Source organism: Mya arenaria, chromosome 3 (assembly GCF_026914265.1).
Source record: "Mya arenaria isolate MELC-2E11 chromosome 3, ASM2691426v1".
NCBI lineage: Eukaryota > Metazoa > Mollusca > Bivalvia > Myida > Myidae > Mya > Mya arenaria.
The window spans coordinates 23,877,013-23,892,084 of record NC_069124.1 but is presented as its reverse complement, the minus strand read 5'-3'; the positions used below and the strand labels follow the sequence as shown (position 1 = coordinate 23,892,084).

General features: G+C 33.6%; 1 protein-coding gene and 1 long non-coding RNA gene across 3 annotated transcripts in view; both read left to right on the top strand.

The window, feature by feature from the left end:
- The window catches only part of LOC128225866 (multiple epidermal growth factor-like domains protein 10), a 52,260-nt gene extending 42,204 nt beyond the window's left edge, over positions 1–10,056 (top strand). Inside the window, exons 13-14 of the mRNA XM_052935763.1 lie at positions 6,200–6,337; positions 10,004–10,056. Of these exons, the coding sequence (XP_052791723.1) occupies positions 6,200–6,337; positions 10,004–10,056 (191 nt within the window). The remainder of the gene's footprint in view (positions 1–6,199; positions 6,338–10,003) is intronic.
- A 3,298-nt stretch (positions 10,057–13,354) lies between these two features.
- Positions 13,355–14,953, top strand: LOC128227396 (uncharacterized). Of its 2 annotated transcripts, none has more exons than XR_008259814.1 (3): positions 13,355–13,402; positions 13,630–13,687; positions 14,062–14,953. It is a non-coding gene; the product is annotated as an uncharacterized LOC128227396 (long non-coding RNA). The 2 variants fall into 2 exon arrangements; XR_008259813.1 differs by having other exon boundaries at positions 13,378–13,402; positions 13,630–13,691.
- The last annotated feature ends 119 nt before the right edge of the window (positions 14,954–15,072 follow it).

Genomic DNA, 15,072 nt, shown 5'->3' with positions numbered 1-15,072 from the left:
ATGTTCTTAATATTTCCCAAGAATAAGTTTTACCGTGAAAATGACAGCCTTAAAGGGGGATGCATACTAAGGGCCGAATTCAGAACAACCGCTCTCACTCACAACAAATGAGGTAGTCCTTTGTACTTACATAACGGTTCAGATATGTTCGAGTGAAAGGTCTTTTCGTGTTCATAGATGAGAGTGAGACTCAAGTGTTTTCGTTTGAGTGGGACATTTGTGAGTTCTCGGCCAGGCCTCTTGAACCGTCCTCGAGGACAGGTTATGAATACAAATTGAATAAGTGATTAAAATGTACATGACAAGCTAAAAAGATGGAATATATTAGGGAATTTGCAACACATAAGTAAATAATCATGTTCCTAGACAATATTTAAAATATCGCGATACTCCATTAAAGTACTTCAATAACGTAATATTCAATTATAATAATTAAATCAGATCTTTAAATGAATGTGCCAATAAAACATTCGTTTTGAATGGTGCTGATCTTGAACGGAGTGGTGTTATCGAAATAAACTGGGGGTTGGGGGGGATCGATTTATTATTCATAAAAAACTCTATTTTCTCAACTATTAGGGACGATATTTTATTCATCCACGGCATTAAGGCATTAAGTCCAACCCCTTCTCTTTTACACCAGGTTTTACAACATATAGATAAAGTTATATAGAAAACAAAAGTTATACTTATACTATAAAACAAAACAAAAATACCTTCATAATAATGCAATTTGCATTGGGTTATTTCTCATTCCAGAATACGTATTTTTTGTTGACCAATTAAAAAAAAATCAGTTCAGAATGATATTGTCATTTGTTTGTCGCTATTTCTAACAATAATGTTCACGAATCTCAAATAAACATATCTTTACATTGTGTTCTGTATACATCAACACAACCAAACAGATAATAAGATATGATCAGATATATAAACTTGTATATGAACTGTATCGGTCACGTGATAAAGTTCTGTGTTAGTGAGGCATGTACAAATAAGTTGTCTCACTCAAGGGACCACTTTTTGGGGTGAATCCGAAGAGGTTCTTAGTGACATTAAATAAAGAAGAAGATAGAACCTTTTCGCTTTCACCCCTCGACTTGAACCGGGTTTATGTTTAAACTTGTTACTTCTGAGCTTGTTTCTGTAGCTTTTCGTATAAAAATTGAGTGTCCCTCACGTGAATATGGTTGAAATTTGAATGAGAGTGGTTGTTCTGAATTCGGCCCTACGTTTTAAACGTCAATAACTTAACAAAAATTGCCCTTGCATTGCTAAAAGTCTGGCCATTGGTTTTACAAAGGATAAAGATCATAACTCCTTCGCGGTCGTCAGTCAATAAATGTTCACAACATATTTGGGCAGTGTCGTTATTGTTTTCTAAGTGAACTAAAGTTAAAATTCCATGTAATGTTCTTGCAATATTTACGACAGTTCAATGTGAAATATTTTTTTTGTATGTAAAGTCGAAAAGTCCGGTGACAATAACTGACCTAATGAGGTCGGGCAGACCTGCGGCGGTATTCCACAAAATGTGTAATGAGACCTCAAATACCATGAAGTTGGACAGATATGGTTTCACAGTTTGCACATGGACAGTCTCGGGGGAGAATACTTCTTGTAAAGCCCTTGGCAATCGTCATCCAGTTCGTAATGTTACAACTGGTAAGATTTGGTTCGACTGAAAAGTACGTTGTTGTGATATTTTGTTTGACAGCATCACCATTCTATGATTGCTTTCCAGTGGATGGCTATAGAGACGTTGATGCGTGAAGCATATCATTTTGTCTACCTGTTTATCAAAATTAAATTGTTGATGGTGGAGCATTTTGCAGGGCTATATTAACTTTCAAACTCCGGGCGTACTTGTGACATAGGTTAAATTGTTGCTTTCATTCGTGTTGACTGGTTAATAGAAAATCAATGTAGCCGCATTCTTGAGTCTGAGCGGGGACAGGTATGTTTCTTTTTTTAAGAACGTACGGTGATAAGATAGGTTGTTCGAGATGATCAGTGACGAAGATTTTGTAGTAGAATGGCACACAGTTACTCTTCTTTTACCTAGCGCCTTACATGCTCTGAATCGTTTCCGAGAGATGGCTTTTACCTATAGTTTGGTATGTTGAGCAACGGGGGTGGGCATATAACGACCCGCAGTCGTTCTCTTGTATGCATTATGTGGCACAGTTTATGTAGTAGATGATCGATCCCATGTCCCTTTCTAACCAAATCTGAATGTAACCACTGTTGTTGTTTTATTATATTTTGTGTGTTTATTTTGAGACATATTGAGTATTATGTAATGATTGAACATAACTGTGATATCCCCTTTACTCATGTTATGTAATCTCTAATGATGCAAGGTTGACGTTGAACCAGATTGCTTTAATCAGACACCTTGACCTATCAATTTAGCAAGTGAACCAGGCAACGTGTGTCCAAGAAAAGATTCGCCGTTTGGAATAAGGCAGTGTATCTTTTAAAACATATTCAATCATATGGCTATTTGTAAACATGGTCACAACAGTCCTTTAAGATACCTTCTGTATTAAGTACTGGCACCATGAAACGAATTGTGAACTTCGGCACCAACGCAAATTTAGGTCAGAGAGCTGTAGAATGCGTCAATATTCTTCACAAACAAAGAAATGGACCGCTGCACGCAACCTTAAAGGGAAGTTACTTTTTGCAGTGTTCTAATGTCACTATCAATGGATTCCGTCCACAGAAATCCTCTCGACATGTGTTCATGTTTATCAGTGTTGCTATCTAAGAGCATTTCACAAATTTAGACTTTAAGAATTTGTTGTAACGATTAGTTGGAATACACTGTAAGGACTAATTAATCAGACACAATGCTTACAAATGCTTCCTCTACATTTCCATATATTTGGCAAGGACAGAGAAATAGACTACACTATTTATGTAGTTGCTGTCTTTGTTTCCATACAATAAGTGTTTTCTAATACTTTGCATGGAATTCAATCTGTTTAGCCGTATTTTATATAGAGATATGGGGATTTAGACATTTAACGCGGCGTCGCCGATTACAGTGCTTTTGTTGAAAATCGGAAGTATTTGTTCGCCGATCACTTTATGGTTTATTCGGGATTGGTTCGTGTCGTTGTAAGGATACATCGTTAGGTTGAAGCAGCCCGTGTATTCAACCGGAGTTGAGATAATCGTTCCTGAACTTTAGGATTAGATTAAAGGATTCTTTCAAGAAGGTGTTAATATTAACGCCAATCATAGATTGGTCTTATTTCAATCCGTCAACTTCACAGTCCAGTCGTATTGTTTTATTAAGGTGGTAAATTATGCGCGTGTTTCATCCATTTTCTTATTTTTGGCAACATGGACGTTCTTAGGATGTTATAAGGCTTTGTTGGGGGATTTAAGGTATCGACAGGTATCGTAACAGATTAAGATAGTGGCTCTCGAGCGATGTTCAATGGCTTCTGCCTCTTTTTAGTGTCTTTGACATTACCAAAAACTCTCTTAATTATGACATCTCTCTGGTAATTTTTGAGTCTTGCCAGTTCAAATCTGTATTCATTGAATTTCAGGCTATTTCACCTTTCATGTTTTTTATTCGTACGTTGTAGTCATTCGTATTTGAGTGTTGTGTGTCCTGAGTGCCGCCCAAAGGTTTTTTTAGACGTTTGGTTTCATAAATATACAATAAACGTAATTTTCAGTCATGTGATAGTTGAAGCTATGGATTCAACACATACCATCAGGTCAGGTTCACTGCATTGAATCAGTAGTTTAGCTTTGAAAATACTCAAAGTCAACTTTCATATTTATTGCTTTTGCACCTTTTTCAACGTAAGAAATTCCGCCTGTATGATGACTTCAATAACTTTTGATGACATCAGTCCGTTATAGTGGGCAGACCATAAACAGGACGAGTTTAAATTTGTGGAATTTCTCCGTTCGCTGTTGGTCATTTCTTATTGATACCATTCATCTTAAAATAATATTAATACAGGATTTATACAGGAAAAAGGCAATTTAATGGAGAATGCAACACAAAAGCTTATTCCCTAGAATAGGTTTTTAATTGCAAATGGTTTCTTTTGCAGATTTGAACTTAATCATAACTTAAATATTGTTATTATAACCGAAACATGCATATGTATCGTCAGGCAAAGATTTTGTTATAATTATAACCTAAAGTGCACAAATTGGTGATAATTCTTTTCACGGTATGGCTGTACTAGTTATATAAAGATGTGACTGACAATGTCATCATAGACTTATTATAAATGAAAGCAGTATATTCTTCAAATGTTTAGACTATACTTGAGAAAAGACTATAGTACTGATACAATATAACAAATTCAATTATACTACTACATTTGAAATATAAACAATTCATTTGAGCACATAAATATAAAAGGAAACATTAATCATGCATGCACAAAATATAACAGCATACATGAACGTTGCCTCTAGGAGTTGATCTCGCATTCACATTATGGCTCGGTGAATACGTAAAAGTATGTTGTAAATGAATGTGTTTTTTTAATACAATTTCGCAGTTATAGTCTACTAAATATTTGAAACTGTTGGGATTTGTCATCCGTGAAGCTCGTCATTGGGTCGAGACGTATTTTCCTATACGACAATATAGCTTTTTTGTTTGTCCTAAGAAAAAGACTTAGGCATGATCATTTAACTAGTAGCTCATCGTCAAGTATTTCAAAAACGATTTCCAACTATAAACTGAACTCATGAACAAGCGAGGGCAATCGTGACAATTCTTGTTTCAGTTTGCACAAACAAAACATTTGAATACAACTGTGAGGGGCATTGCCGTTGTAAAAATACTTCTGAACAATGCAATGTAGCGACTGGACACTGCAGCAGCGGATGCGCGAATGGCTTGGCAGGCGTCAACTGCAGTAAAGGTAATAATGCTGCATTTAAACGGCATGTATCATATTCATATAGCTCATGTTCGCTAAAAGTATTTCTTTATTTGATTCAATGGGAAACATGCATTTGGTAATATAAATTAATACAAGAAATAATGGTTATATTTCTGAATGGCTCCTTCATTAAGTTCTGTCTCATATATAAACTACTGTTAGATAGTTTGATTAACAAGCGAATTAATAACATGTTAATCTTAAATGTGAAATTATATTCTGATTTAAAATGCCATTGTTTCATTGTTTTTTTCTCAATATAATTAAATGTATTTTTGTCATGAATTGTGACATGAGTTATACTTAATAAGATTGGAAACTTGGTAGAAGAAACGTTAAGGTTCTTAAACATTCCAATTTACCTCTCATGGGAAAACTTGGTGTAAAGTACATCGTGCTTACCTAAAATAGTTATTGAAAAACATTTAATATATCCCCGCTTTATAAAGAGAAGTGGTAGATATATAGGAGTTATGCCGCGCGCAACATCCAGTTCTTATTTCGGTGTCAAAGTCATTGCATGCCTCTGAACATTGTCATATACAACCCCCTAATAATGATTTTTTTTTTTTATTTCAATACTTGCCTTAATCAAGCAATAACATACTGTGCTAAGGCGATGTGCGAAGATAATAAGTCTCTTCTATGGCCGAGTGTGTAAGATAGTTTCATCCCGACCCGTAGTAGTAGTTCTTGGACACTAGTAGTTCTCGGACACTCGCGATTTTCGCCTCATTTTGGAAGTTACATATCAAGCACCTGATTTAAATCAATCAGGTGTTTGAAAAGTTTCAGCAGGTACCAAATCGTTTCATTAGGTAAGAAATTGAAGACGTTAAATTTCAAAAGTTTCAAGTTGTCTAAAAAATCACATTTTACTTCCGCTGGAAATCACAATTGTAGTGCGCATGCGCAAAAGGCACAACTTAAAATACGGGCTAACAGTTAGGTTATACGATTTGTTCGGTATACTTCCTTTTTTGATGCAGACGACATTCTGTATTTACGAGGGAGGTAGTTACAATGTGATGACCATTAAAAAGGAGTTCCATACGGGTACTTGGTTTTCCTTTGCCCGTGGGCAAGATAAGAAATTCTAGCATGGTTACATTTTTGGATCTACTTTTCTGATGTGGGAAATGTCATCTCTTTGGTTATAAATATAGCTGTATTTATGTGCTAACACTCTAATGCAATACAATAATTATCGGCTCGGTACCAATGATATCTCAAATGACTACTTGCATTGTTGCGAACTTTTTCAGATTGTGAAAACGGTTGGTTCGGAGAAAACTGCAATATGACGTGTGGTTTCTGCAAGAATGGAGCTGTTTGTGACAAAGTGAGTGGAAACTGTACTAATGGTTGTGACAAGGGACACACGGGACAGCGATGTAAAAGTGGTATGTCTTCAAGTATTAACAAAACTGATCATAGTTCTGAGGTGAGGAATCCAAAGCATTTAAGCATATTTAATTATGCATATTCTCTTTAAATCATCTTTCAGCATGTATTTTAACTGTTGTATAGTTCATATTGTTACACAGTTTTAACAAGGTTGTGACAAACAGGCCTTTGGTTATGATTGTGAAAATGAATGCCATTCCTATGAATGTGACGATGAGGACGGGTCGTGTGGACTTTATGCATGCTACAGAGGCTGGGATGGCGAAACATGCTCGCAACCGATACATACAGGTACAAGGCTTGTTACAATGTTTGCTAACTAGTTTTTTGAAACAAAGTCCATCCTAAACTTTTCCTACTTTAATGAAAAAGGCAGTTTTTGTTTTAAAGGTTCCTTATAATGAAAATGCTAGTGAAATCTATTAAAATATTTTGTAATATATCTTGCAGATTTAAGGTCTGGTTAAGCCATAACCGCATTATCATGTACAAATCAAATTTATCTTTATCAAGGGTTTTCCACAGTGCAACACTGTGTGGGGAAGGCCAAAACAAATGTTTCAAAATCTCATGTTTTATTTTGTTTTGAGATACCAACCTTTTAAAAAAAAGAAGGTAAAACGTAATGCTCTGCAATATATGTTCTCGGGAAATAAGGAGTTGACCAATTTACGAAAGAAGATTATATTAGATTTCGGATCAAAACGCATTTGCATTTTTTTTTTTAAAAGGTGACAAAAAATAAATGAGTTTGTTTCAAAATGCACCAGACTTTCAAATTACCAATGCTGTATTGATGATACGTTTCAAATAAAAAAATATCGATAAAATAAAAAAAAATGGTTTGAATTCATGAATGCAAATAATTTTCTTAAATCAGCTGCAATCTCCACTAAGCCAAACGTCAGTGTTACTAAATATAATTTCGACGCAAAAACATATTCGTGTTGTATTAAGCCAATTGTCCTTTAGGAATTTTATAAATTATATGAGCGATTGGTTTAATATGCATGTATATATTTTTATATTTTACTAGTTGTCCTTTTAGCTTATTCGGTTTTCGCTAAATGTGTCCTTGTTTATAATCCGTGCCAGGGCGCTGGTGGGTTTGATTTGTTATCGACCAACCGGGTAAGAACGTTTTCTCTGGAACTCTGGTTTCCCCAACAGCACAAACAAGAGTGACTTTTTTTATTTTTATTTATTCCAATCATATCGAAATTTAATTAGTTTAACCTAAATATCTAAACAAATTCTGAATAAGATGGATTTTCTTTGATATTAACGGCATAGGTTATTATTTTCTAAAAAGCTTCTCTCTATCACAACTCTTAAGCAAGACTGATGTGCAACTGTGCAACTATTATTTCTCTTGAAATACAGTCGAACCCCGTTGGCTCGAACACTCAGGGACCGGTGAAAATACCTCGAGCCTCGAAAAATTCTACCCAAGCGGGATTATTAACCTTCAGTATTTAGAAATTGGCCCTTTACATCAAGTTCGAGCCAACCAGGAATTCGAGCCAATCGAGTTTGAGCCAACGGGGTTTGACTGTATAGCCATATATAAGCAGTACAAAAGGCAACATTATAGCCGTTCTGTTGATTTTCTTTTTATCTTGCCTAAATATATTAACTCAAGTGGAGATTCAAGACATGTTATTCCGCAGCAAGATCCGTTGACTTTACTTAAATTTATATTGACATTAATGTATCTCTTGAAAAGATCAAATGTAATTTCGTCAACAGTTTCAACAAATTAGAATCCCTTTTAAAAGAAAAAAAAGCTAAAAACATTGTCATCTTATATTTCATTTCTTCAAACTAATATCAATAATACAATGAGCATTTCAGGGACAAGCCCAATAGTCACGCAATAAAGTCAATAACAACACGTTCTCTCATACCACATGCTATTTATTGAATGTTTTCTTTGAAAACATACAACAAATCCTTAATGTTACCTGCAAACCTCGCGATTGAAATTATTTACTCGAGAAAAATGGCTAATGTAAGTTCTCAATGACTCGGATGGCGGGTGCCGTATCTGTTGCTCAGCCAATCAGTTAATTCTAAAACTTATAAGCCGGTTTTATATAAAAGTAAGCTTATTTATCATTTTATGAACGGATCCAGGAAATGTCCTTCAAAAAAGTTTCAAAGGCAGTTCGATCTCTTTCGAAACTCATGTTAACTTTTATTTAACAATTGAATACAAAAAGATATATGAATAAGTATTTTCGCACAAGCAACATTTACATAGAATAAACATATGTTTTCCTTTGTCTTAGAAGTATATAAGCAAACTGTTGTGTTTTGTATCAGTGTTGCATCGACGCGCTTAAATCGCGAGCATGGAACCAAATCGCATACGCTAGGCGCAAACACTTTTACTGAACTCAGAACAGTTCACTGTTTTTTCAATGTCTAACAGAAAAGAAACGGTCTATAGAAATTACTCATAACCGTGCCGAATACACTTGATAAATTTGCAATTTTTGCCAAATGTTTATAACATATCAATTATTGGTTTATACAGAAAGGTATTCTCTCTACATGTGTGACAATATTTAGAAAATTGTGATTTTTTATCCTTTAACAGAAGCCGTGTATTTTGGCCTGCGTGATTAATTGCTCAGCTTGTGTGTCATTCTGTTTTGCAGACGTAAAGCAATTTGAAAGGCAAAAGACAGGAGGCGGGAATATAGCTATTGCAGTTTTGACAACGTTGCTTGTGGTGTCAATTATTGGGAACACGATTGCGGTAATAAAGAATTGCAGACGAAAAGCAAGGAAAAGGTGATTTAATGATGGTGTTCTGACACCTCAGTATACTTCATAAATATATGTGCTCTGCTAATGTTTAGTTATTTTAAAGCAGATTCAATTTGATGGATTTATAAAACACTGTCTTCCTGTTTTAGCTTAGCCTAGTGTATTGCTCTATTGTTAAGCACGTTCTTATTTAAGAATTGTGTTTATTTCTTAAAACATGGCTTAACTTCAATCATAATAGTTATTAGCACAATATCAGAGTTTCTGAAGAAAACTTTATATTCTGCATGTTTGCAGTTCCGTGAAAACTATAGCTAAAATTAATTTTTGATATCGATTGTTATGTTGTTTTCCAACCACAAAAAATGCAATGTATTGACAACTCTCTGCATGGGTAAAGTGCAGGGGTTGTGATTCTTTAAAACACAAATAAAACGGTGTTCAAATTATATATACATGTATATGTCTTGATCAGAAATTGTATTATTTATGTTGACGTTTTAGAATTGTCTTAATATTCAGTAAACCATTTTAAATGTATCAATTTAGCCTTGCTAAAGACAAAAAGACGGACCAAAATGATTACGCTGTACCAGGACAGTCGGTGCCTTCTGCTTATACCACCCTTGATGTTTCCGAAAGTATGTCATTGAAATAGTGTTTTTTAGTATTTACGTCTGTTTAGGCGAACATAACACATCTGAATATCAGGGTTTGGAAATGATGTGTAGAAATGATGTAAAGAACAGTATCAAAACATTCACACTAGCTTATTTAGTTATCTCAAATATATTGCCACAATACTGATACGACTAGTAGTCGATGGATTTTTTTCTATTTCAGTACATATTATGTGTTTTACAAGCATAATTCCTTTTCTATTTCAGTGAATTATATTCCAACAGAGAGACACGATCACAATGTGAATGATGGACAATAATGAAAATTATCTGCACCCTTTTTGGGAAACATTGAATAAATGAATGTTCAAATTACACGACTGTTCCATTTTCGTTTCATCTGATGAACTGATTCACCCCCAACTATTAACATACTTTGGTTACTCAAGGACCACAAACTATCTTTTAGAAGTCGGGCTAATTAAATACATGTAGGGCACAACACCTAGTCAATATCATTGGGCATTTAGCTTTTGATAAACGAATTCGGGTTATTTTGATTATAATACTTAATATTATAAATGCACTGACTGATTAGATTTGCGATATTCATGTCAAATTAAGAATCTTTATAGTAATCAATACAAACCCGTATTTGAGAACTACAGAATAACATAATAAGAGTCAGCAATCATCGGTGCGCATGGGAGATCCCCAGGAAACGCCGATGACGAACAGGCTTCGAGAAAAAGACAAGCCCATCACACTTTTCAAATCAGGATAAGAACAGTAATGCTCGTGAAAAGTATTGTTAAAGAAACATACAACATCAGAATAGTTTTCGTTATTTCGTCGGTAGTCATTGACTTTGTTCTTGTTATTTTTGTAACTGTTGGTTTTTGTTATAGGATGTCTTAATATTACGAAATGCCTTTTCAAAGCTTGTTTCTCACATATAACTGTTACCTGATTAATAAACCAGTTGTTAAAACTATAGTCTTTTATTTGAAAGTAGCCTATCGCTGTTTTAAACATGGACATATATCAGATGAAGGGCCTTTGCAAAGCGTGTGTGGAAAGGCATATAATAAACCTTTCGCAACTCATATTTAGTTTTTAAATAAAATGTTTTTCAATTGTATAACATATACCCTTTGCGACATCTTGTGCTGTGTAATGCAGTTGAGAGAATGTAAAAAGTAAATATGATATAAAATACATGTTCAAATTTGTTTTCATTCAAACGCGAGTCGGCACTGTCAATGTGTTTTTATGAAAAAAATGTTTTAGACTATTTGATCTACAATGTCTTATATTCAACACCTGCAGATTTCTTTGCAAATAATAACATTTGAAAAACATTTTTTCAAAAACATTTTGTGACTTAAATTCCCCTTAATAGTTTAATGATTTCGTATGATACCTTTAACCCCATGTGACAATAATGCAATTATTGTACTGGCTATTGCCACTAAAAGAGATTGTCAATCAATAGTTTCAGTGTAACAAATAGCTAGATCAACAAACCCTTTTGAAAGAATTTTAGTAAACAAGATAAGTAAGCTATCTCTGGACAGTTCTGGACAGTACTTAAATTAGCGGTTGACCTTTGGATGAAGTCGATTGATTTTCGATGGTACCAATTAAGATATGAGTTAAGCAAAAGTCATTTCCTTAGATATTTTTTCAAGTCCTCGGGCCATCCTAAACATATGCTAAAGCGATGGACTGTTCAATATATTCTCAGAATATATAATCGACTCCTGCTTGTAACGTTCAAGAAGCTCCTAAAACAAAACCCGCTATAAAAATAATATATACTGTACCAAAATGTCGGGGTTTAAATAAAAGTCGTTTTTTTGTAACGAATTAAAGAAGTAGTTAGGAAAGTTCATATTATATTTATGAATACTTCAAGACTGATAAAACAAAGTTGTTTAAAGATAGGAGGACGGCTACCGGCCAACCCTACAATGATAATAATATTTAAATTGTAAACAATCACGGGAGTGTTATTCATCCCTGGATCATTTTTCAGATGTCCCAAACATGATCACATATTTGTATAATTTTACGGATTTTACTATTTGACATGTGACAAACTTATTGGAAAATCTTTTTTCGCCATTTTTGTTTGCGATGAAACAAGCACCGTTGCCAATATAAACAACATCTTTTCAAAAACAAACAAAGTTTCTAGAGAACTAACCTATACTAAAATCGACTATATGGGTAATGGAAAACACAACAAATAAAAACCTGGGTGTTTTATCACACAAACACACCTACACAATAGAAGAAAACCGGTTGCAAAGGTGGGCGAAAACGAAAGAGATGATCTCTCCTGTACTAGTCCAGTATAAACAATAAATATAGGCTCTTGCCATATATGGGGCCTTAAGCGAGCAAGATACTGACACAAGTGTTGCTCTTTTTACCAGTTTTGTTAGATATTTCAGTAGTGAAAGTGACTTGAATGATAACATGCTGGCAAACGTGTGCTGATTACTTCAGAAACCTTCAACCGCCGGGGGTTGCCACTAAGGTAGTTTCAGAAAAGCCATAGCTCAACAGTTTCAGTCTATAAATGGGAAAAATAACAGGTAATCCGTACGTTTTAGATTATGTTAAACATAGTCACATTTAATATATCAAAGTTTATTACCGTATCAGGGGTGCGTTTCAGAGACGATCGTTAAGGCGATCGTTAGCTTATTTTGGTAGTACGACCAAAATTACCGATCCGCACCGTTTCAGAGACGCAACGTGCACCTGCTTTATCGTTAATTTTGCTCGTTAACCTACGACCGGTAAGAGGCACTCGTTAACTTAACGATCAAGATGGCGGATGAAGATTTTCTCCATATCAAAGTATATTTTTACTTTTTATTAACATTTGAGAGATTAATATTGCGTGTAGCATGTTCGCTGGTGTGGAATATTCAAACTATGTCTAAAAATAGCTGAACACAGTACGAAAATGTTCTATTTCCGCCGTTCTGTCAAAAAAGGATTTTAACTGTAGAAGATGCAAGCTTTTTGTTATACTTAGCTAATGTGCTGATATTGTGTACATCTAAAACATGGAATATGATGTTGAATTTGATTTGGTTTTATTGCTGTTTAATATGTCCTTTAAAACATTTTCTTGAAATTCTTCTATTTCGGATGGTTTTTAATTCGGATAAATAAATGCCTGTACATATTTTGTTGTAATATAACCGGTCTCTGTGGCATGTAGTCAGTGAATTATTAAACAGTGTTACCATTTTATCATGTCATGATATAACATAATTATTTTTACACATCTTAAACTGATGCTAAATATGTAAATGTAGATACAGTACAGTAATGTAAACAACACTGTCACAACAAATAAGTTGATTATTGGCACTTTAATACCATGGACACTATCAGGTGACAATGTAATCATTTTAGTTCACCTTTACTTGTAATTAAAACTTGTTTTAGTAAGGTATCATATGGTTTATGTACAACTTTGTAGTATATCATTATGAACATATGTGAGTTTTCAAATTCTTGTCTTTTTCAGTCATGCCATTTGATGCCAAGTGTACAATATAAACTGAAATGAAAAATGACAACAGAAGTGTCATCGTCTTGGTGGAAAATGCTGTGCTCTTCATTGACCTCTGTTTAATAATGGTATGGAAAAGGGAATTAAATTCTAATGTTGGTTTATTGAATAATATTGGAGGTATATTCAACATATGAACACATTGTCATAAGGACTAAACTGTAAATGTAGAAACTAAACTGCAAAACCATATTATGTACCTGCAGTTAATGCACAGGCTATGTACAGATGATTAATGATATTCTATGTTTTAGTTTTTTTGCTTGTTAAATATTGTTTTAGTTAATTATTTCAGGCTGGTGATAGAGAACTATCAGGAATGCTTCAAGCTGGCAATGGAGGGAAATGTAAAAGTAGGTAGGAAATGATAAAATGCAATATGATATAAACCAATTTTATGAATAATACAATAAGATGAATTTTATATTGATACAATGTTGGGCATCTTACTTACTCTAACTGGTATAACATAATTGTTATTTAACTTATATGAACAATAAACAAGAAATAAAATGCCACCAGAATGGTGTTTTTCATGTTTTCTTAAATACCCTACTTATTTTTTTTTAAAAAGACAAAAATTTTCATAAAATATCCAACTATTTCAGTTGAAATATGGGAATGTAAGTTATGTGTTTCTTGTAGTTTAACCATTAAAAGGCGTTTTCATAAATGTATTATATTGTGCTGTATTAAACAATATTTTATAACTTTTTGTCTCTTTTAGGACACTGAAAAATCACAAGGTTTCAAACATTTAGAATATGCTCACAGTCAGTCTTCAAGATACTCACCTTAAAGGTTCCGGTGTGTTTTAGGAGACTTTGTCAGAACAGTACTTTATACCTATATTCACTGGAGATACCAGACACAGCAGATAACTACAGATATATTGACACAGAATCTGAAATTAATTGCATATCCCAACACAACATAAAACTTTAAACTGTTAAATAGGCAGTGAGGCATTTGTGTGTAACCTTCATTATTTGAAATGAAATTTCTTATTTATTTTTTAAGTTTGACTTGGCATTTAAAAGCCATTGTCATTAGATTTTCCAAATATATATATATTTTTATACAGTTTCAACTGTGATGTATATCCAGTTGTACATGTTTCCTCTAAGGATTAAAACACTTCTGAATTATATAGGAAAATCTAAATGATTCATTTATTCAAACTTATGATAATATATAAAACGCACACTACCATGGTTGATCATGTAAACATTCATACTATCTTTTTATAGAAATTAAGTGCATCTTTTGATATTTCTGAATACATTTATTTTTACTTTGACTGGCTCGTGTATAAACACAGAATGCTACATAAAGTGTATACTCCAGTGTATATATCATAACATAATTGAAATAGATAATAGATAATATTTGCATGAAACTCTGAACACTTTACCACTATGGCAATCTGCACCAGTTAAGATACTTTTTGTTGAATAATGTGTTTTGATGAGACGAGCTTGTAAAATATCTGTATTTCTTTTAGTAATTTTGTGTATTTGAAGCATGTCGGCAAATGTAGATTTTATCATGTATTTTGAATGGATTTGAAATGCTGTTTATTAAACTGTTAACTGACACAATAAAGATGGATTTATGAATTGTCTTCATACAAAAAATCCAACCGGTCAAAGTTGTATTTTCAAACTATTTCCCAATACAATAACCCTCAGTCACAGTTTTGGTGCATAAACGTATGAACTTTACTCGTTATCCGAAC